The 24120-nt window shown below is 35.8% G+C and overlaps 2 protein-coding genes across 3 annotated transcripts; one reads left to right on the top strand and one right to left on the bottom strand.

The window, feature by feature from the left end:
• Positions 1–5311: 5311 nt before the first annotated feature.
• LOC135157004 (guanylate cyclase 2G-like) lies at positions 5312–11365 on the bottom strand. Its single transcript, XM_064111300.1, has 6 exons — positions 11018–11365; positions 10603–10708; positions 9223–9357; positions 8652–8750; positions 7552–7643; positions 5312–7172 (listed from the first exon to the last, which is right to left on the bottom strand). The coding sequence occupies exons 1-6, from the start codon at positions 11039–11041 to the stop codon at positions 6984–6986; spliced, it is 645 nt and encodes a 214-aa protein (XP_063967370.1). The 5' UTR covers positions 11042–11365; the 3' UTR covers positions 5312–6983.
• LOC135157003 (uncharacterized) lies at positions 10814–23331 on the top strand. Of its 2 annotated transcripts, none has more exons than XM_064111299.1 (8): positions 10814–11492; positions 13262–13417; positions 15809–15901; positions 16280–16561; positions 16862–16966; positions 17542–17676; positions 18362–18508; positions 18896–23331. In XM_064111299.1, the coding sequence occupies exons 1-8, from the start codon at positions 11040–11042 to the stop codon at positions 20540–20542; spliced, it is 3018 nt and encodes a 1005-aa protein (XP_063967369.1). In that variant the 5' UTR covers positions 10814–11039; the 3' UTR covers positions 20543–23331. The 2 variants fall into 2 exon arrangements, with proteins under 2 accessions (XP_063967369.1, XP_063967368.1); XM_064111298.1 differs by having other exon boundaries at positions 10981–11492; positions 18362–18514.
• Positions 23332–24120: the final 789 nt, after the last annotated feature.

Raw genomic sequence — 24120 nt, forward strand, 5'->3', positions numbered from 1 at the left:
TGATTGTTGTAGTATATATATGAAGAAGGTCATATATGTCTTTCAACAGTTAATTTTTTGTTAGGGCTATTTTTCGCAAGCTACTACCTACAGTTGAGGCCAGAAGTTTACATACACCCAGGAAATTCAAAGAAAAGTTGACACTTACCAAACATGAAATTTACGGTATGTTATAAAATATTTGTGCTTTCATGATGAATTTGATATCGAACAAATGAGTATGTCATGCCCCTTCATCACATTGCTTTGTCATCAGGAGCTGAAAAATATTTAGGTGTCATTTTTACATCTTCATATTTTGGACAAATTAAAAAAAAAAAAACATTTCATATTTGTGCTAGTTACTTCTTAACACAAGCATTTCAGATTACACTTTATTGTTCAGTGGTGACATATCATGATAGAAAAGTAATATAAATAATAAATTTGGCATTCATATATTTCTATGAAATGATGATTGAAAATATAATAACAAGCACGAATAATATTTTTTTTCTTCAAAGAAAATTCCACCTGAAATATACTTTAACCCTAACGGCATCCCAATCATGTGAAAGAGCTTAATACGCTCTTTCATTTGATACCAAATTCGTCATGTTAGTATTTAAATTTCTGAAGATATAGTAAATTTTACAATGTTTGGCAAGCGAACAAATTTCACTGAATTACCTGGGTGTATGTAAACTTTTGGCCTCAACTGTAAATCCGCAACATTGGATAAGTTTTTATATTGCAATGAATGGGAATTTTAGGGCTCCCTGTTTTTACTTTCCAGTGTTCTTTTGGTTTTAGGGGCAAAATCGCTCCCCCCCCCCCCGCCCCATGTAATTTTCCCCCTGTCTTTCAACTCAAATCATTTGGAGTGTGATTGGGATGTATGTAGTGAAGAGTAAGAAAGTTTTTACTGTATATTGTATTTTCTTATCTCTCAGAAGCAACATATCCACATGAAATTGATTATTCCAGCAATTTCTTTAGCAACTCATTTTCATATCGTTGCAGGCCTGTATGCTCTGTACGTGTCCGATTCCTAATCTTACAGCATAATTTTGTAGGAGGAATAGACAGGCTAATTGTTTTGATGCAAAGAGATATTATTTCTCGCACTAATTTGCATACCTATTTTAGGGTTTTCAGTGAAGCCATGCATACATGCATGCAAATTTTGTATGGCTTGACTTTCTACAGGCAACTCCATGCAGTTTCTCAGGTACAGCAATCGTAAAAAAGCTATATCGTAAAACATGAAATCATTCAGATAATTTTCACTGAAAGCATTTGCAAGGTTGTATGTATAATGATTTTATCAGTAATGTTTGTCCAGTTTAATATATGCAATTATGAAATTGTGAAATGATGCCTTTATTAAGCCAGTAAAACTGAATTCTTCCGAATGAAATCGGACTGATTCAGATGGATTCGGAACCTATTTGTCTCTGATTCGGGAGCTCCCCAAATCAAATCGGGAGTATTTTGATCTCCCTCTTTGAATGCGAGGAAATTTGGGAGGATTTCGGCTCATTTTGAAATGTTGAAAACCAGCGGAATACCCTCCAAAATACTCCCAAATGTGGCCACGACATTCGAGATACACTTTGATGAAATTCAGTTGGATTCTGGGAGGCATTTGGGCAATTCTGGGAAGGTAATTCTTGGCAGCAGTGCTCTGATTCGGGACCGATTCGCCTCTGATTTGGTCCAAAATCTTTCAGCTGCTTCAAATTATGCTTTATTATTCATTTTAGTATTCTAATGTTATGCATTCAGGATTTGGAATGCGGGTTTATGCTTTGAAAGTTGTTATCGGCAGTACTAGCAACCTATAAGTACTTATTGTAAAGGGCATGCATAGTTCAACACTTTCCTTGTACATGTATATTGCATTTTAAGTGTAAAAACTATTCATGAAACAGATTTTAAAGTTCTATGCGCACAATGGATATCTTAATCTACTGCAGACAGGGACTAGATCATCCCTGTACACAGCTTTTGGGAAATACTAGTCAGTCTTCATGTGTTTTGGCAATGTGATCTGTATATGTTGTATGTACTTCATAAAGGGTAGATTTGTTGATAAATTATTTGTTAGGTATTTGTTCTTTCTAATATTAGACAGGGTGTCCAAGAACAAAAAATGTAACAGTGCATTTTAATTTCTTTCCCTTCAAAGTGATTTATTTTTGTTTGCATTGTATTTTATTTCTTTCTATATTTTTTTTAATTATTTTTTTTTATTGTTTATTCATTAATATTTTATTCCTTTTTTCATTTATTCATATTTGGGCACTCTGCAGAGTGGATTTGGCACATTATAAATCCCATCTATCATTATTTAATGATAGGATGATTAATTTTATTCTCTTTTTTATTTATAGATTTTTTTTGGGGGGGGGGGTGGAGGAGCCATTAAAGCATGTTCTAATTAAGAGAGTGATACCTTTATTTTTTAAATCAAAGAAGTAACCCCCCAAAAAAAAAATATATATATATAAATGAATAAATAAATAAATAATTTTAAAAAGGTGATGTAAGGGTGGTATTTAAATCCACCTTTTCAGGGAGATCTGTAATGTATAATTTCTGAAAATCAAGCTTCGAAAAGTTTATTTTTATTGAGATACAAATATAGAATGAACATGAATATATGTGTTTTCTATTTCTAATTATATGTGTAACTTTACTGAGCTATCTGACTCACTGTTATTATTAAGAATGTATAAGATATATTTTTGAAAGGAGAGTTTCTTTATTCTTGCAGATATGTTGCACTTTTATATTTATATTTCATATGTATCACAAAATGCATGTAAACACTGTCTTTCGTTCTCACTCTCACTGTCTTTTTTAGAACGATTTTAATTCAATATTTTGTCTACAAATGAGATTATATATTATAATGGATTGTAAATATTGTCTTATGAACGTTTGTTCAGCATATTCACATCATTTGCTATTGATATTAATAAAAAGGACATACCTTTTTGATTGACGACCTCCATTGCATTTTGTTGTATTGATTGTGATAATAAACCTACCCTACCATAAAGGTAATAAAAGTAAAATGAACTATGTTTTTAGGTCATTGCTGTACTTAGTTGGGGGAAGGGGGCAATTGCCCCCCCCAAAAAAAAAAAATAATAATAATAATAATAATAATGAGAATAATAATTAATTAATACAAAAAATATAAAAAATAAAAACTAGATTTTTTTTTACAAAAGTGAAAAAGCGCCCCCATGAGAAGCCTTACTCCCTCTTTATCAAGTTTCTTCTTAAAATTTTACAAGTCTTCCCCCCCCCAAAAAAAAAAAAATCAAAAAAATCTGCGTACGGCCATGGTGGAGGTGATGATAGTGATGATGATATGTAGATAGTGATGGTAAAGGCAATAGTGATGACGAGGAGGAGAAGAATGATGATGATGATGATGGAGGCGATGATGACAATGATGATATTTATGAGAGGCAAGAATAAGCAAAGTAATCACTTTGGGTAAATAACAATAATTGAGTGTTGATCACCACGCTTTACGAATATACTGATTTATTATCCAATAAAACAATCGTACGAGTTTACAATCGGCAGGTAAAGCCCCTTTCACAATTGACGTACGACCTGTTTACGACCACCTGCAACAATTTTTACTTGTTGTTGCACGATCGATCCCTTGGTGTCTTGCGAGCACTCGCAGTAGTTGTAGACGATCGCACAAACTCGAGGTGGTCGGAGGTGATCGTGACTGGTCGCATCTGAACTTTGAACATGTTCAAAATCCAAACGCGATCAAATACGATTGATTCACTCGCAACAGGTCGTACCATCGGTCGGGCGACCATCGTATTAGTGTTGTTCAACGTTGTACGACTTGGTGCGAGAGGTGGCACAACTAAGTATAGTCGCATTTAGTCGACTGGAGGTCGTACAACACTTGCACATGTGCTGGAGACCTACAGAGACCAGTCTTGCGACTGGGTGCGATAATATAAGACTGTTGCAAGATCGATCGAAATTACGGCTTACAACATTCCACTACCGTTGCATTCGCTTGTATGCGACCGTTCAGCCCCTTTCACAATGGACGTCCGACCAGTTTACGACCGCCTGCAACAGTTTTTTCTTGTTGTTGCACGATCGATCTCTTGGTGTCTTGCGAGCACTCGCAGTCGTTGTAGACGGTCGCATGAACTCGAGGTGGTCGTGACTGGTCACATCTGAACTTTGAACATGTTCAAAATCCGAACGCGATCAAATACGATCGATTCACTCGCATTAGGCCGTACCCGGGGTCGTACCATCGCTCGGGCGATCATCGTGCGAGCGTTGTTCAACGTTATACGACTTGGTGCGAGAGGTGGCACAACTAAGTAGTCGCATTTACTTGACTGGAGGTCGTACAACACTTGCACATGTGCAAGCGACCTACATGTACAGAGACCTGTCTTGCGACTGGTTGCGATAATAATATGGGCCATAAGACTGTTGCAAGACCGATCGCAACGGCTTACAACATTGCACTACCGTTTCATTCGCATGTATGCGACCGTTCCACTCGCAATCCCTCGTGCAACACTCGCATGTGATCGCACGAGCACAATAAGAGCATATGCGACTTACTCGTGCAACGGGGTTTACTGGTTGTTTTTGTTGTACGACAGCTGTTGCAACTGTGAAAGCCTCTGTGCGATCTTATGAGATGACTAGCGATTGATGCCTGTTGCAGCCTGTCGCACGACCAAAAGGTCGCAAATGGTCGTACGTCAATTGTGAAAGGGGCTTTAGCATAAATACAAAAATTCAAGGATAATATATAGAAACCATAAAGAGCACAAATACTGATCAAAATTAATGTATATGCCCCCTCCCCCTTGAAGTCAGGGATGACGCTAAATGGGGCAAGGGGCGCCTTACCCCTTGTTTTATCAAGTCGTGAACAAAAGAAAAAAATCCCAAAGGGTCTGGATTGTGTGAATAGAAATTACCTTGAGAAAAAAAAATTATTGCGCCTTTATCGGATCGTCTTGACCCCCCAAACTAAAATGCCCCGAATGCGTCCCTGCTTGAAGTTCAGGTACGCCTAATTATAAAGTGGACCTATTAATCTTGATATTCTCGTTGTCATGGTTACTGTATTGTTTGGCGTCAGATATATGTTAGAAAGGAAGATAATCATAAAAAATTTATTAAAAAAAAATAGCAATTCGTTGTTTGCTGTGTGGTAATGAATTATTCATTTAAATCAGATTCTGTTTTTGGTCCTTTAAAACGTTAATTTACATGTATTCTCTTCTTATTCTTCTTTCTTTTCTTTTTTCATCATCATCGGCAGTAGCTTCTTCTTCTTTCTCTTCTTAATTCTTTAGTTTCATCTTCTTTTTTTACCATCATCATTATCATCAGCTTCTTCTTATTAATATTCTTCTTCTTTTTCCTCTTCTTCTTCAGCTTCTTCTACTTCTTTCATTTTATTTTTCTTCAAGTTTTTCTTCTTCAAAAAATCAACGAGTTGTTGATTTTTTTACTTTAAGATTGTGCACAACATGCATGTACTTGTAAACATTTTAAATCAAAAATATATAATTGAAGAACAAATAAAAACACATCTTTGCTATTTAATCAATGCTTATACAGATAATTATTTAATTATACATTATATACGTATATACCTTTTAATCTCTAATCAAATTACAAATATTTTCTTCCCTAACAACAGAAATCCCCTATAAAACGGGTAGAGTCATCCTCATTGTAAGTTGATTATGTTGATACAAAAGAAAAATATTTCCAGAATTCATATGATATAGTAACAAAAGAAAAAACTGGCGATATAGACCAATATATTCCCCAATCACTTCGGACATTTAAACAAAATTCACAGTAAACATTTCATAAATAAATAAATTACACAAATATCAGATAGACAGGAAAAACACAGTTTAACAACAAAATATTGAGAATTTGACAGGAAAATACAATTATGCGGTAGGCCAATCAAAGTAATGGCTTGCATATAAACGCATACACCAGATATAAATAATAAAAAAATTGTCAATATCGTCAGATCGTCAAACCACAATTGCGAATGCATGTCACTTTCATATGACATGAATAATAATGCCAAGTTTAACAAATTACTTTAAAAAAAAGTTTATACATATGATTATATCCAAACAAGTGCAGACAGCAATGTTTCTTTACAGGTGAAATGTAGATTCGGGGATATCCTTCCCCGAACTCCATTCTACACAAACAGCAAATATTAAGTATATATGATCAACCCCAGAGAGTGAATGGGTAAAGCCAGGGTTACACCAAAACCGAATTCTCCCGAATAAATCCGAACCGATTCTAGCCGAATTCGGAATAATTCGGATGGTTTCGTTGGATTCGAATGTTCCCGAGGAAGAACAGAATACTTCCGAAAACACACGAATACGTGTATTCGGATGGATTCGCAGCTGATTCGGTTCCAGTGGGTGTAACCCAAGCTTAATCGTTTGGGGATTCTGGGAATCCTTGCGTACACTTTCACATTCGGGACTCTTCGTTCGGTAAAACTCCCGGGAACGTGAACCTCTACATTTTAATTAAGTCGAGCATGCACATACGCGCCCACGATGTTAAGCCCGTCCCCTAACAACTTCTTTAAAGTTTTAAACAAGCTATTAAAAACTTTAGACAAGTTATGTAAAAAGTTTAAACAATGTCAGAGAGTATGTTTAAACAATTGTTTAAACTTTAAACAGCATGTTGTTATAAAGTGACGGGCTTAAAACAACGTGCGAGACCTTTTTTACATTTTTACATTTTCATTATTTTTGTTTGAATAACGTACTCGTAAAAAAACAGAAAACGGAGAAAAGTATCATATCGCGCTTGCGTGGAAGGGAATTTATTTGGTTGATCTATATTTAGCATTCTCAGAAACGTTCCCGCGCGTCCTATAATTAAGTCCCTATCAACTAAACTCAAGCAGAAGGTAATTCTCACAAATTTGTCGGAGATTCGGAAATGTTCTTTCCCGCAAACTGGACACGACCTTTGTACATTTGATCGTACATGTGCGCGTAGCGATGCTCCTGGATCCCCATGTGGTCACGTGCCGAGACATCAAGACCTATCATATCAAAGTCATCTCGACCAGTCAACCAGTACGTGTACATCGTCCCTTTACCCTAGATTTAAAAGGGAATCAATGTGAAAAATAATTAATTGAATAAAATAAATCTATATAGTGATTTATTTTTGTATTGATTTATTTGTTTCATTTATTTATTTATTTATTCATTAGTCATTTACATTTATCCATGCATTCATTCAGAGATTAATATAGGCCTATTTATATATATTTATTCATTCATTTCGTAATGAATGTAATTGTGTATTTATTTACTTATTCATTCACTTAATTATCTATTCATTTATCTATTTGTCTCTTTATTTGTTTATTCATTTGTATATTAATCAATCAATTAATTAACTTATTAATTTATCTTTTTTTTTATTCCACATCATGATGTTTAAGAATTAGGACTGGAAAATCGAGGGACTTACTCTGATGTCGATCATGCCACGTTTGACGAAGCTGTATCCACCCCACTCCAACAGTCCCATGTATGTGTCGTAACTTACGTGGATCTGGCCAGCTATTGCATAAAGATAATTATATTAATATATCAAGTGAAAATTAAGTTTTCTTTTTTATGCAATTCAGGTAACTGCTCCAGACGGGGAGGGGATTATTTCACACTGCGTAATTGTTTTTTTTTCATCAATTCAATTAACGGGGTATTTTAAAGGATCGTTATCATCTTTATAATCATCCTCTAATAGCATCATCACCGTCATCGTCATCATCACCATGGTAATGAATATAGGCACCATCACTAGCGTACCTACGGGGGGGCAGTCTGCCCCCCCTGACGAGCCACAACCCATGCAAAGGACGTATCCCTGCCCCCCCCCCCTGACGAGCTTGAAGACCTTTATTGCCACCCCTGACGAGCTTGAAGACCCCTTTTTTTTTTTTTTTTGCTTGTCAAATTTTTTGGCGGACGGTTTTGCCCCCCCTGTGAAAAATCCCAGGTACGCCACTGGCCCGGGGCCACTGGGCACCATCACCATTCTCATTATCATCATCGCCATCATTTCATAGCATCATCACTGTCGTCATCATCACGACACCATCATCACCTTCATCATCTTATGGCATCATTACCATCATACCACCATCGATCACAACCACCACCATCCTCATCACCACCACTGTCTCAGAGCATCATCATTGTCGTCATCGTCACCACCACCACCATCATCATCATCGTCATAATCACCATCACCAGCCTCCTCCTCCTCGTGATTATCACCACCACCACCATCCTCATCACCACCACTGTCTCATAGCATCATCGTCGTCGTCGTCAACACCACCATCATCATCATCATCATCGTCATAATCACCATCACCAGCCTCTTCCTCATCGTGACTATTACCACCACAACCACCACCACCACCATCATCATCATCATCATCACCACTACCATCATCATCAACATCAACATGATCACCGCCACCTCTATCATCATCAATTTCAGAATCATCATCATCACCACCACCACCACCACCACCATCATCGTCACCACCCTTTTCTTACGTAGTCCCGTAGTCTGCATCCTAGACGCCGTGTTGACTGTGTCTCCAAACAGGCAGTATCGGGGCATCTTCAGACCAACCACACCAGCAACCAACGGGCCTGATGATGGAGAATAAGATTTAACAAGTAGTTTAAACAAGAAATCTTTATTTTGTAAGAATGATAGTTGGATTTAAATGGTTGTTGATCGTATGATCGCCATTGACGCCCTGACATTGCCCTGACGTCATTACAATTGGATAGTTATCAATTTCGACATTATACTTAAGAGATGGTTTCAATAGCCATGCATATGAATGTGTCTATATTCATATGATTCGAAATTTGAGATTGAATGATGGTTTCATGTTCAAATTTTCAAATTAAAAGAAAAGTTATAAAGGAAATCAAAACAGACAGATTTCAGCTGATTAATTAAATAACAAGTCTTGTTCAAAATGAACGGAGACTAATCGTAAAGTAAGTGGTCTATATTATCCCCATCAAGCAAGAAACACATGTGTGTTGATTTTTCTGATTCTTTCAAACACTCAAAAGAATATTGATATAACAAAAAATAATGATAATTTACCCATGTGGATTCCGAAACGAACTTTTATCTTCATGTGCGGTTTATGAGGCACCTCTAGGATGTTCACGTGATGCCTCAGGTCAAGGGTCACCGTGGCAATTTCACAAACGTGTCGATCATGATGATCTGGAACGCCTATTAGTTCAATAAAAAATTAACAAAAAAGACAAAAGATAAACATCGGCAATATCCATTCAAAAGGAATTAACACTTTACAGAAAAAGACATTGCCTGTAACGATGAAGCAAAAAGCCGTTGTGTGAAAATCGACTCCTAAGAGAAGATCAATATAGTATTTTGAAAGAGGATGCTAGTATTCCTTAAAAAATAAAACTTTTATTTAAAGTACAATATGATTTTCCTTTGAGGTGACACGACATATGCTCCTGCGATATTTGCTCGGGTACATCTCAGAAGGCATAGGGTTAGAGTTAGAATTGTAATAGACTGTTTGGTTCAGATTGATGTAGAGTTTCGGACTCGGGTTTATTCATTTTTGTAGGTTAGGTTTAATGTTTGGCTTAACGTGCTGATTTTACATCGGAGCAATTGTCGCCGGAAAAAATGCCATGGACCCTCCTTTGTTGTGAATATATATTTTTTTTTATTCTAAATGACAAATAGAATGTAAATTCTGTTCCAAGGTATGTCGAGGAACGAGCTCTTATTCTAAGTACACTAAAGCCCTTGTATATATAGTCTCCCGGAAATATATGTGATAGACACAAACTTGGTAAACAAATGTATTAAAATCTTAACTGCATCCTCATTAAAGAAGACATATATTCTCCATGCCCGACTGCCCCGCTCACTGCCTGATACATTTTAAGTTTAAATACATTTAGCATGTCCTCATGCTGATCAATGACGCGCCATAAGCAACCTGCAGTCATTCATTCTGACCTTTATATAATGCCTAATCCCTAATTACGCACAATCTCTAGGTATTGTCATACACACACCCATACACGCAAAAACGCGCACAATTACATATGCGTGTAATGATCATCGTTATCATGAAAAGGTTTTTTTCAATATCAGAATGTCAGTCATCCGTCATCATCATCATCATCATCATCTTCATCTTCATCATCATCATCATCATCATCGTAATGATCATCATCTTCATTATCATCATCATCTTCATCATCATCTTCATCATCATCATGCATCATCATCATCTTCATCTTCATCATCTTCATCATCATTATCATCAACATCATCATCATCATCCTCCTCCTCCTCATCATCATCATCATCATCACCACCATCATCATCATCATTATAATCACAAGTACCATCACTACAACCACAAAGCCGCCATCATCGTCATCACATCATCACCACCACAATCGATCTCCGTCGTCGACATCATCATACCTGATGCAAGCATGTATGTTTCGTTGACCGTTTCGACCTTGTACACATCGTATAGCTCGATTCGAGAATCGAATAGCAGATATAATCCATTCAGCATTTCAACCACCTGGACAATGGACAGAAGTTAAATGCAATGAAAGAGGTCGGGTTTATAATAATGGAATGCATTTATATGTGGTTTAGTTATTTATTATTATGTGGTTTCCAGTCATTAAAGGACAAGTCCACCCCAGAATCAAAATTTCATAATATTTTCTTTAAAAATCATTGATTCAAACAAAACAAAAATCTTGCTTTAACTCTCAACGGTTGCTGCATGGTTATTTTTTGAAATTTTGTTTTTTTTGAGCGAAACAATTATATTTCCATCACGATTCTGATTTGATCACGTGGTAGTATGACGTATACCACTCACATTATTTTTTGTGTTACTGCGCATGACCGTCTCTGTGTGCGAACCGCGGGCCCGGGAAGCGGTGCTCCCTCGCCGTCGATGCCTTCATCTTCCTCTTGCAGCCGAAAAACCCATCATGCCGATGTGCCAAGCTTTTGGCTGCTCGAAAAAGCAGGGAGAACATCCGAATCACAGTTTCTTTTCGATTCCAAATCCCGTTACTGATCGAGAAAGGTGTGCAAAATGGTTACACAATATTGGGACAGACAAATTCAACGTGAAAACTTATAAATATGTGCAAAGTAGAGTTGTATGCGAGGATCATTTTGAGCCGCATTGCTTTCAAGAAGATATACGAGCGAAAGTTATGGGATATACCTCCAAAAGGAAGTTGTTGAAGCCTGACGCCGTACCGACTTTGTTTGTCCATCGGCCAATTCCTACTCCTGAAAGGGCTTCTACCAAACGCCGTTACCAAGAATTGTCAAGAAAAGAGGTAAGCATTTTTTTTTTAATTTTCCGATCGCTCTACATTCACTGATTCAGCTTGCCTTGGCGTTGTACCGTACAGTCGCAGTGCCGTGACTACCGTAACTTTTCCCCCGAGCCAGCCGGCGCTGGCCAGTTACGTACCCGGCCGGGGGTACGGTCAGGCCAGGGGAGCGCGACCCAGCGGCAGCGGTGGAGCGATGATTGCCACCAACGCATCGCAGCATGCAGCAGTGCAAGCACAGCTCAGTGATAAATGAGAGCGAAGGCCGGCCAATCGAAGTGAAACTGCTGTACAAAGAAACAATTTAAACGCTAACAGCTACATATGCTGTAAGAACAGCAACTTTGTAATTCAATATAAAGAAATAAAGAAAAGAACATTGATACTGTACCAAACTTACAAGCAACTTAGCAAGCTACATAGCTACATGTATTAAAACTATTACTATCAACTTCAAAATTTAAGTCGAAGTCCATGTCCATGACCATGTCCTATGCCATATGGCTATGATTTGATGCACCTATCTGGCTGTTCATTTCACACAAATTGAATGAAAATAGAGTAGACTCTACTATCTACTGTATATATGTGTACCTAGGCCTAGTTGAAATTTCACTTGACCATTTATTTGCATTTTGGCATCATGAACGTGAAATCAAAATCAAATTTAGTGGCCTACACTTGAACAAGTACTCTTGGACATAGATTTCTTCTGTTTGCTGCGCAGCAGCGGTTACTTATTGCTGTAGTCTTGTTAACAGCGCTCGTTCTAAAAATATTATTGATGCGAAAATTTATCATATTAAATTCAATTTTAAGAGATTTTAAGAAATATAAGGCAGCATGGCATTCCATTGGCTTTGTACACCACAAGCAATGTACACATGAAAAGAGAGGCTGTGCCCCCCCCCCCTCTCTTTAATGTATGTTCTACAAGAATGTGCAATTGACCAATACATGTATATGTATTTCAATGTTTTTTCTACATGTACATTGTAATTACATTACATTTCCCATATACCTTTATAAACATGTACATGTATAGTACATTTTATGCAGACACCAAGATCACTGAACTGAAGTATATACTAAAGTGTGAGGATGAATAAATGTATAATATAATAGGCCTACATGTACATGTATTGGCATGTCCAAAAAAGAATGCTGCATTCCACTATGACAGATGTGGGAGGTCATTTGTTGTTTCCATTTTTATACTTGATAAGAAATAAAACCAATCTGATGAGAATAATTGTTACCGCTACCATGATGCCGACCATAAACATTCTTTGTGCCTGATTTTTTTAAAACTTAATTTAGTCCAAAATTTGTTGTTGGTTTTTTTTTTCCATCAACATTTGAAATAGATTCTAAGAAAAAAACATTGGTACCAATTTCAAAAAGGTTATGTATTTTTTTTTTATTATTTATTACACTGTATACTGTATGTTTTGCAAAATATTGAGGGGGGCACCAAAGTGCCTCTTTATAGAAAATATGTGCCAAAGAATTCTGCAAGATATTGTGTAATTTTTTTGCTGAGAAATGAGCATGCCATGTGTTGGCAGTCTTCAGTGTGTTGGGTTATTCATAAAATTAATTTTCAGCTAAGATTTCATAATTTCACAAAGTTCAGTTCGTATACATGTAACTCTGATTTTTTCAGCTTTTTGATTTCACAGATTCAGACTTTCTCAAATGATTATTGCTTAGATCAATAAACATGTGCATGTGTTCTGTAAAACTGTTATTTCATTTTTTCAAAATTCTAGATCCTACAGAGCATTCCATCAACTTCCCAGAATGTTGAAATCGACCAAGACTTGACAAGTGATCGTGGTCATGATGCTGATATATCTGATCAGACGGATCAGCAAGACAGTGACCTGTCAGATATGGTTCTATCTGAAGGCCCAGAGCCTTATGCGGTAAGTACAGGATATTTTTTAATGAACTTTAGCTATATTAATCTACAAAATCATTTTTGTTAGTTCTGTAGCAATTCAAATAAATGAATTAAAGATTTTAAGGTCAGGTCCACCAAGGATATTTTTATTTGAATCAATAACTTATCTTACATCCACTTTTGATGAAATTTTCAATGTAACATGTACATGTACATGTAGGTTGATTTATTTCTATTCAAATCACCTCTATGTTGCGGTGGACTTGTCCTTTTAGTCTACAAGTTATATATGTATGTCAAATATAAAATATAATTGAAATTGAATCATGTTCTGCACATTCAAGGGTGGATTCAGGATTTTCCAAAGGGGGGAGGCTAGGCACATTTTCCCCCGAGCAAAACAAGGTTTTCACAAAAAATTGAAGGTTTCTCTACATAAGATTTAAGGACATTCCAGTTATGGTTATGTGCACACTCCGCGTGCTGAAGTCACAATGGATTAACAGGTGATTAATTAGCTGTAGTAATAAGCTGATTTTTCTCATCTGCATTCTAACTGCACATCCGATGTGTTATTTTATGAAGCTAATAAACTGGAATTGTTCTATGTTCTCTCCAATTTAAAAAAAATAACTCTGCAGTGCTGCAAAGTACATGTATGACAAATATGACCCCAATTTTGAATAAATGGTAGAGTGGTTTGGAATTTTTCCTTCCATAGATACAAAGCATTTGGCACGTTTTTATGTTTTCAAAAGCCTATTTACTCTAGTAAAAGTGCTGATAGTTTGAAAACAAGCACATGAACACCTATTTTTTATTGTTTGAACCTCGTAGGTATACCTTCCTCTACAACTTTACAAAGTTTGGTGAAAATGACTTAGGTTTTGAATGAAGTGCAGCATTTGTTGTACTTCTCAAATTTGTCATAAATTACACATATTTTGAGATTGGGTTTTTGTTTTGTTTCTTTCACGCCATTTTTGAGAAATGACAGTGCTGTCAGACTTAAAAGAGCAAACAAATACTTGTAGCAATATAAATAGATTATCCATCTATATAGCTCATATTGCAAAATTTGATGAAATTACATGGGCTTTAACACTTTGACTGAGGAATAGAGGTTCAAAACCAATTGTAGTGATCTTGTGAGGTCTGAAAGTGCCAAATTGTGCAATTCTTATGAATATCCATTTGGATGAACTTTGAAGCAAAATTTAGCATATTTGGAATATTCAGGTGCTATAGTACCTGTGTGTAATGTTTGGTGAAAATAACATGAATTTTTCTTTAATTGTGGACCATCAAGCAAAAAAAAAAACTGTATGAATGTGTATGATTGACATATTCCCATTACAAATTTCTGCTGTGATTTTCAGGGGGGGGGGCACACTTGTGTATTAAAGAGCGGCATATTTACTTAAAAAATAGATGCTGTGACTTTTAAGGAAGGGGGCACAGGCAGGATGTGCCCTCCCTCCCATTGGATTCGCCACTGTGCACGCTGCATTTAAAGGCCAAGTCCACCCCAGAAAATTGTTGATTTGAATCGATAGAGAAAAATAAAGCAAACATAACGCTGCAAATTTCATCAAAATCGGATGTAAAATAAGAAAGTTATGACATTTTAAAGTTTCGCTTATTTTTCACAAAACAGTTAAACTCACAACTCAGCGATATGCAAATGAGAGAGTCGATGATGTCCATCACTCACTATTTCTTTTGTTTTTTATTGCTTGAATCATACAATATTTCAATTATTAAAGATTTGACAAGAAGGACCAACTAGACTTAACCTCAAACTGTTAAAATAATTGTAATTCCACATGTTCAGGGAGTTATAATTTTTTTTTTCACATGACAATGGGGAGAAAATTAGAATTGTTCATATTTCATATAATAAAATACAAAAGAAATAGTGAGTGGGTGACGTCATCAGTCTGCCAATTTGCATACCGTCCAGGATGTGTATATAACTGTTTTGTGAAATTAACCGAAACTTTAAAATGTCATAATTTTCATATTTTACATCCGATCTTGATGAAATTTTCATTGTTTTTCTTGATGGATTTTTCTCCTTTTATTCAAATTAACTTTTTGGTAGGGTGGACTTGGCCTTTAATGTGAAATAGCTGGGGAGCATTTAATATGAATATTTTTTTAGTTACTGAAATCCTTGAGTGGCCGTGGGCATATCATTTTAAAATTCACTGATAAAACTGTACATGTTCATGAAATGCTCCCTTGGGCAGCTTCGTGATGCTTGTAATTTGCAAGCACTGACAAGTTGTCATTCTTTGACAGACAATAGGACAGCCAATGAAAACCAAGGATTTCATTTAAATTGTGTAAGCTGACAATTTTTAGATCACGTCAATTAATGTTTTATGTTTTTATTACCCAAAACTTTCAGTTTATGACAGTAACAACAGAACCTGAGGTACTTGTAAAGAGAAAAAGCACTGTTTTGGATGACACCCCAAGAAAAAAAAAGAGGAAGAGACGGGTATGTGTAGTATTATTTGATTTCTTTATTATCTGTTATGATATGAGTACATATTTTGTATCTCTATGTTTGCCACTCCTGCAATACAAAGCTGATATTTTAATCAGGATTGCACTGTTAACTTATAAAGCCATCAGATACATGTACATGTTAGTATGTGAGTTCTTTATTACCTAAAAGAAAAGGAATTCACATGACCTTGATAATCGTAAGAGTGTAGATTTAATTGACATAACTGGTATCAAATGTATTCTTTTTTTTTTATTTGAAGTCCTCTGCCATCCCTAGAATATTTAGTGTTGAATTATTTCCTTATATGGATTTTAGTTTCAGAGACTGAACTTCTTGATACACTGTACCTTTATTATATTTTTTCAGCGAAGTGGCCAAGGAAACCAGGAGGAAAGTACATGTAAGTGGGTGGTGGACCACGCAACGCAAACTTTCGATATAAATCGATACCGTAAATTTACAAGTACCAAGGTCCAGACTGATCCAGATTGCTATGACTGTGGTATTCAAGTACCAGAACTGGAATCAAAGATGGAACCAGAATTTGAAGTGGAAGTGGAAGAAGTGGAAGTGATGACATCTCCACTTTTAGACCATGAACATTATACATACACAGCCGGTACACCTAATAGAGTGGAAATGCTCAAGGTAGATATTAGTCTGGTTTACATCTAAAATCATCTCTCCCTCTTTCTTTCTTTCTACATAATTATACATGTGTGTGTATATACATGTATATATATATATATATATATATATGTATCTCAAAGAATCTATATCTATATATTACATACATTACATTTATTTATATTACATTTATGTTTGTGACATTATACTTATGTGAAAAATATATACCTAGTAGTCTCTTTTTGGAGTCATAATTAGTCTCAAAACTCTACCTGGACATTTTTTTTCTACTTAACATGTCTTGTGCACGTTACGTTGCAGGTAGGAAACATCCAAGAAAGACCACCAAGCCCTCATAATCCTGCAATTGTGCTGACTCCTACATGTATGACATCATCATCTGAGAGTGTGCCTGTACCTGTGATGGTGAGTTATGCTTATTATATTGTACATTAATGTAGATTTCATCCTGACAAAAACTTGCTATAGATTAAAAGATGAAATTCAATGAAGTACACAATGAAAATTTCAGATGAATGTTGAATAAAAAGGTTTGTGCTTCACCTTATATTTGTATAAAAGAGTACATGTGCATTGGCAATGTGCAGAAGAAGGGAATACTTGTATTTATAAAAAAAAAATCTTTAATTTTTTGTTCTAAATAAGCATCCTGGCATATTACAATTGCTTCTAATCATTTCCTATCGAAATTGGATTTCTTGACCAGAACTTGAACTTACATAAAACATAAAATTTTATTGTTTTTCTTTTTTATTATTGGGGTATATACTTGTTATACAGTGACTTGTGTGCAGTGAACCACTTATAGTACAAACAAACATCTGTATTTTGATGCAAAATTTTATCACTATATTACTTGAAGAGAATGAAAGATGGCAATACATTAATGAAGGAGATAAATTACATATACATGTATAGATGAATTTTTGTAACAATGTTCTCTATATTCAATCTTGCCTGTTATCTTTATCATTCTGCAGTCCTCAAGCAATGAAGAGTTATCCATTTGTGTACCTGCTGTCTCACGTTTAGTGCCAACCTCAGTGGCTAAGAGATCTGCTGCTGCACCAATAAGCAGTGATTCTGATGTACTGCATACCGGACATACTTTGAGAGTAAGTCCCTGAAATGCTGGAATGATATCATACTTGACAATATCAATGTACCATTTTCATGTAAGGACAATAAATATGCACATCATAGTTTATGATGTTTGATTTTAAATTTAGGCATACAGTTCTACACTTCATTTCCGAAAATGCTTGATCAAAGAATCATAGAATCATTCTAATAATGACAAATTTTAACAAGTTAACTGGGTTCTGATTGTCCTAGAGAAAGAAAATTTGTTTGTTTATTCTCTTTTTCTGGCATTTACTCAGTTTTTTACTTTGTATACATAGTCTGGGGCTGTTTAAAAGTGAATTATTTTGATAATAATTACCCTCCATCAATTCAGTCTCAAATTCTTTGAATTTTTAATTTTTTTTTCAATAAACTTACAGGCTCTATCAATATTACAGAGCTGCCAAATACTATGGATTTCTGTATTTAGTACTGAAAAATTAGAATACTGATGGTGTCATGCAAAATACTGATTTTTAGAATCTCACTTGTGTATGTGTTGTCCTGTGGTATTTCTTTGAAAACACTTAATTCCTTACCAAACTACCTGATCTTCAGCTTTTAAAATACTGAAATGTTTTTGTGATTCAACAGACCCTGTTAAAATATGAACTATTACCATCATTGTCATTTTTTGTTTATTTTTATTTTTTAATGTTTTTCTTTTATATGCAGCAAGCTGCATGGAAGGGCAAGAACGCAACTGACTCAGATTTCTCCCCACCTCGAGCTTCACATCGGAGTAGTTCGAGTCCAACACCACCATCATCTGATTCGACTTCAGGATCAAACAGAGACCAATCATGCGTTTCATTGCCCAAGGTACATGTAAGTTCCAGCCTTGGCTAAGATCATGTGATCAGATTAAACTTTAAATGCATGATTTTGTATATGTACTTTAGTGTGATTTTTCATACGCCAAGCCTAATATTCTACAGTTTGTGATTGATTATTTTTTGTAGGCATACAGCACAGGAAAAAAATATATGAGTTCTAACAAGGTTTGTGCATAACTTTGAAATAGAACTGTCACAATCATGGTCATTTTAATATATTCTGTTATTTTTTTAATTTTCCACCTCTTCAAAATAAGTGGGGTGCAAAAATCAGTTACTTGTGATTCAACAGACCCTGTTAAAGTATGATCTATTACCATCATTGTCATTTACGTATATTTTTATTATTTTTTAATGTTTTTCTTTTATGCAGCAAGCTGCATGGAAGGGCAAGAACACAACTGACTCAGATTTCTCCCCACCTCGAGCTCCACATCGGAGGAGTAGTTCGAGTCCAACACCACCATCATCTGATTCAGCTTCAGGATCAAACAAAGACCCTTCATACATTCCATCACCTCAAGCAAGTTCCAGCTCAGACCCAGATGAGGAAACGTGGATGAAATACTGTACAGACCCTAAATATATTGTATTTGGGTCTCAGTTGGATCGTCTTCTGCATTCACTACAGTGTACCAAGTGTAGCGGTGGGCACATCTCGGAAATCCAGAAGAAAGTACAGGGATCAATGCTCACGGCAACCGTTTTGTGTGTGTGTGGCAATATTGTCACACGGTGGGAGTCCCATCCTGTAATTGGATCGGCGTCTGTAGGGAATTTATTGTGTTCGTCGAGTGCACTTTTTAGTGGCTTATCTTTTGAGAGTTTAGATTTCTTCTCTTCAGTGCTTAACATGGAGTTTGTAGGTCGCACCCAGTTTTTTGACTACCAGGATAAGTACTTTAATGCTGCAATCAACTCTGCATTCAAGAGCAACTTGTCTGAAGCAAGAATTGAAGTAAGCAATAGTGGTGCTCCACTCACCGTTTGTGGTGACGGACGATGTGATAGTCCTGGTTATAACGCCAAATACTGTAGCTACACGATGATGGAGGCCAAAACCTCAAAGATAGTAGCGATGAATCTGGTCCAAGTGAGCGAAGCCACAAGTTCCAACGCCATGGAAAAGATTGGGTTTCAGAGAGCATTGGATGGGCTGCTGGAGGCAGGACTAAATATTGGAACTGTAGCCACAGATCGCCATCTTGGAATTAGGAAACTTATGAAAGAGAGATACCCAAACATCGACCACCAATATGACGTTTGGCATGTTAAGAAGTCTGTTACGAAGAAACTAGTCGCAAAGACTAAGCATAAAGAATGTGGAGACTTGCTCCCATGGACCAAGTGCATCACTACCCACCTGTGGTGGTGTGCAGCTAACTGCCGGGAGGATCGAGAGATGATTGTCGAAATGTGGCAATCGCTGACGCACCACATTTGCGATGTGCATTCGTGGAATTCCGCTGATAAGTATCACCGATGTGCCCATGATGAGCTTGACCCCCAACGAAAATTCAAGTGGCTGACTCCAGGTTCTGCTGCGCATAAAGCCCTACAAGAAATCTTGTTTGACAAGAATTTGACAGATGCAATTGGTCACATAACCAAAGCATGCCACACAGGCGAACTCGAATCTTTCCACAATATGCTGTTGAAGTACTGTCCTAAGCGTAAGCATTACCATTACGCTGGTATGCAGGCAAGGTTACAGCTTGCAGTGCTGGACCACAACCATAACACTGCAAGGAAGCCAGCAGTCATCAAAAAGGGACCAAGGAAGGGAGAACAGAAGGTTGCTTTAAAGTACTCAAAACGCACCAAGGAATGGGTAGCGAAATTGATGAAAGAGAAGAAAGACTATTCCTACCTCGTGGAAATCCTGGAGAATATCTTGAAGATGAGAAGTGGAGAAATTGAAGTGGAAACAGTGGTACTGCCTGAACTTCCAAAGAATGTGGCACCAACGCCACGTCCATCAAAGGAAGAAGTGATGGCTCGCAAATATACTAGATTTTGAATAAATGGTTTAAGGACTTTCAATTATCTCCAGGAAGTCTACATGTAGCGTGATTGTCCCTCTGGAGTTGATTGTTATCTGTATGGTCAATATTCATTGAGTAATGGAAGGATTTTGTTTTTTTGTAAGCATGAGAATTTAAGAATTATTTTGAATGAAAGATGTACCTCTGCTGGTTGTACCTGGTTTTTTATCTGCTTTAATATACATGTACATGTATATGCAGCTCTATCAATACTTTTTGAAGTCAATGTATTGAAACAAACAAATGTAAATGTTTTCATTATCTACCATATCATTGTGCTATCCATGAATAATTGCCCTTAAACAGCATTATGTTATCATTTGGGAAAGCATTGTAGCTTGGTTGAAATGTATGTTGCAAGACAAATCTACATGTACAAGACAAAACACTACTGTTACATAACAATAATACAGTACATGTAACTTAAATCTGATCTGTGTTTTATTGTACATGTAGTTCAGCAGTGTCATGAAAATAAGTTGTGGAGGCACCTTTTTTCTTTCATTACATGTTAGAGTTAAAGCTACATGTATCTAGAACAAGAGGAATGGTTGATGTGATATACCAAAATTTAAGAGACTCACTTTCACAATTGTTTTCACGTCGGAGGCATTATCTCTCTTTACCTTTCCTTCTTGTTCTCGTAATAACTCAAGAATCATTTGACAGATTGACATCATATTTGTATCATTTATGCACATTGGACAATGATTATATTTGCATATATATAGGTGTTATATTATGGTTATCTGAAAAGCTTTGCAGGTCACAAGATGAAATGTCACAGAGATCATTATATCTCTTGAAATGTTTTGTGCTTGTGACACTTGTTACACCTCATTAACCATTCTCGGATTTAACAAGTACATTGTAAGTACATGTATGTTTACTTAGTTGACAGTGGTCTCCTTAGTTTGGAGTTACAGAGATCAAAGTGCACAGAGTTCTTACATCTTCAAATACATCAGTCATGATAATTCAAGAACTTCTTGCAGAACTTCAAACTCATAATGCATGTAGTAATTACAATAATCTGTTTGGTTTTTTTAATGGCTTGTTTGTGTAAATATGATTTAATCTTCAGTTAATTATTTTTAATACACCGCAATATGTGAATGTATACAAAAAGAAAATTTGTTTATAAATGATTATGCAATGCCAGTTCAAGTCCTACTGTACATGATGATGAAACAAGTTTTCTTTTTTAGAGGCCAAGGTGCTTTGTGGCTATGAATCCATTGTAAAATTAAATGCCTTAACTTACGTAGCCTTAACTTACGTAGGCTTAACCAATCCTGACACTTACGCAGTAACCTCTTTGGCTTTGGAAATTATTAGATGGGCTATTTCTCCAATGTATGAACATATTTGATGTTTAAAGATAGTTGTACATATTCATTATTGGATTTAGCATGTGACATCAGCATTTGATGTGTAAAGATAGTTGTACATATTCATTATTGGATTTAGCATGTGACATCAGCATTTGATCTGTAAAGATAGTTGTACATATTCATTATTGGATTTAGCACGTGACATCAGCATTTGATCTGTTTTTCTCAGCATGTAGTGCATCTATGAAATGATAGAAATTGTGAAGAATTGTAATTGTCTCACACATGTACTTTTAACCCTAATTCTCGGGGGGGGGGGTGGGGGGGGGGTGCCGTAATGCCCCCCCCTTGACAGTTTTCGCGATATATCTGCTGCGCAAAATTTTTCGACCTCACCGCTTACTGACTTTTTCCTGTCAAGTCTCGCACCAATTTTGAGACCAAATTTGTGACGCTCGGGTAAGCAGTTATGACATTACGCAACATTATGTAACTGCATGTCAGACCCAAAATTGCTCATAAACGTGATTTCATGTACAAATTCAATGCAAATTGTGTATTTAGCTAAAATTCATAAATGCATCATTATTTCTACTTTTACTGATTAAACTTCATTAATTTTGCCTTGTTTATTAAACTAAAAAAAACAAAAAGTAAAAAACATCCGTCCAGACATTCAGCATCTCATTAACTGAATTAAAGGACAGACATAAAGTTGGTCGCTTACATGTATGAACATGTACATGTAGAATGCAAAAGATGTAAATAGTTATTAATGTGTTTATGAGTAGAGATTATTTTTTAAATGTTTTCTGCATTCCAGATATTGTAAATATTGTACAATATGTACATGTAACACTGGAGGTGATCAACTGAATTATCACTCAGTGAATGAGATGATGTGTATCTATATTCTTTTTTAAATCAAACATCTCCAGTATATTGCAGACTGGCATTTCTCAAAGTGACATTTTCAGATACTACTACAATGGCAAAAATATCTAATATGGGTGCATGTAACATTGATACCACATGCAGTATGCAAATAGATGTATGAAATTTAAATAATCATCCAAGTATACATGTACTGAATAGGTTTCTCTGTGTGTATTGATTTTGGTAACATTTAAAACTTTGCTCTTATTGGCTCAATATCTGGACTATTTTTTTTTTAACCAACAGGTTTATCAATTTTTCACCATACAAACATACAAAACAGGCTATGTTTTCTTGCTATATTGTTTTATTTATTTTTATGGGGTGGGTGTATTGTTAGCTCTTTGGAACTGATATTTTGTTGATATTAGATTTATTGATTCAAAGTTAAATCTTCATACATTACATAATGGGTTTTATCTGTCCTGTTTCCAGCATGAAGCAAGAATATACAGTAGCAGAACAACAAAATATAAACATTTTGCAAATGAAAACACTTTCTTTAAATTATTTGCATTCATTTTGAAAAGTTGATAAAGAGTTTAATAAGAAGAGTTTGATAAAAGTTTGATTAGAGGAGTTTGGTAAGAGTTTAATAAGAAGAGTTTGATAATAAGAGTTTGATTAGAAGAGTTTGATTAGAAGCATTCGATAAGAGTTTGTTTTGAAAATGGTGATGTTTGGATGACGATGGTGGTGAAGAAGATTGAAGTGGTGGTGATATGTGATAGTGGTGAAGACAAAAAATTGTAAAAAATGATATAACTTTGTCTTATTAGTTTTCATAGCTCCAACAAAATTATGCTCATACAGCACCTAATCCTTTATTAAAATTTATTCATACTATTTAACAAAATTGCAGTACCAACCTTCTGTTCATATCAAAAGGCCTAAAATAATGGAAAGTTTAAACTTTTAAGAGACCATTGTGAATTGTCCTCGTAGTATTTTACAAGGGCTGTGGAATCGGGAACGGGGGGGGGGGGGGGGTGAAATTTTACCAAAACCATGTATAAATCGTGAAAATTGCAATCTGAATAGATTTTTGGCTCAGCCCCAACCCCTTCCAAGACCATTTCAAAGCCAGTGCCATGTTTTTTTTTATTATGCTCTGTTTTATACCCACTTTACCGATCATTTACTCTTGCTTTCTTCCATCCCTTATTTCTGCCTACCCCTTCCCAATCCCTCTCTTTCATTCTTCCATCCCAAATTTTTATCTTGCATTTCCCCGACCTTGTTTTGGATTCTTCCAATGATCCCAATTCTCTTGCCTTGTTTTA

Source organism: Lytechinus pictus, chromosome 16, assembly GCF_037042905.1.
Source record: "Lytechinus pictus isolate F3 Inbred chromosome 16, Lp3.0, whole genome shotgun sequence".
In the NCBI taxonomy this organism is placed as follows: domain Eukaryota; kingdom Metazoa; phylum Echinodermata; class Echinoidea; order Temnopleuroida; family Toxopneustidae; genus Lytechinus; species Lytechinus pictus.

Excerpts from the sequence above, each read along its gene's own strand:
- LOC135157003 (XM_064111298.1), top strand. The coding sequence starts at position 11,040 with ATGACCGTCTCTGTGTGCGAACCGCGGGCCCGGGAAGCGGTGCTCCCT. Across the intron at positions 11,493-13,261 it reads AAGAATTGTCAAGAAAAGAG|ATCCTACAGAGCATTCCATC; the intron begins GTAAGCATTTTT and ends TCAAAATTCTAG. Across the intron at positions 16,562-16,861 it reads ATAGAGTGGAAATGCTCAAG|GTAGGAAACATCCAAGAAAG; the intron begins GTAGATATTAGT and ends GTTACGTTGCAG.
- LOC135157004 (XM_064111300.1), bottom strand. The coding sequence starts at position 11,041 with ATGCGCAGTAACACAAAAAATAAT. Across the intron at positions 7,644-8,651 it reads GATGCAGACTACGGGACTAC|CTGGCCAGATCCACGTAAGT; the intron begins GTAAGAAAAGGG and ends TTTATGCAATAG. Across the intron at positions 7,173-7,551 it reads GTGGCATGATCGACATCAGA|GGTAAAGGGACGATGTACAC; the intron begins GTAAGTCCCTCG and ends TTTTAAATCTAG.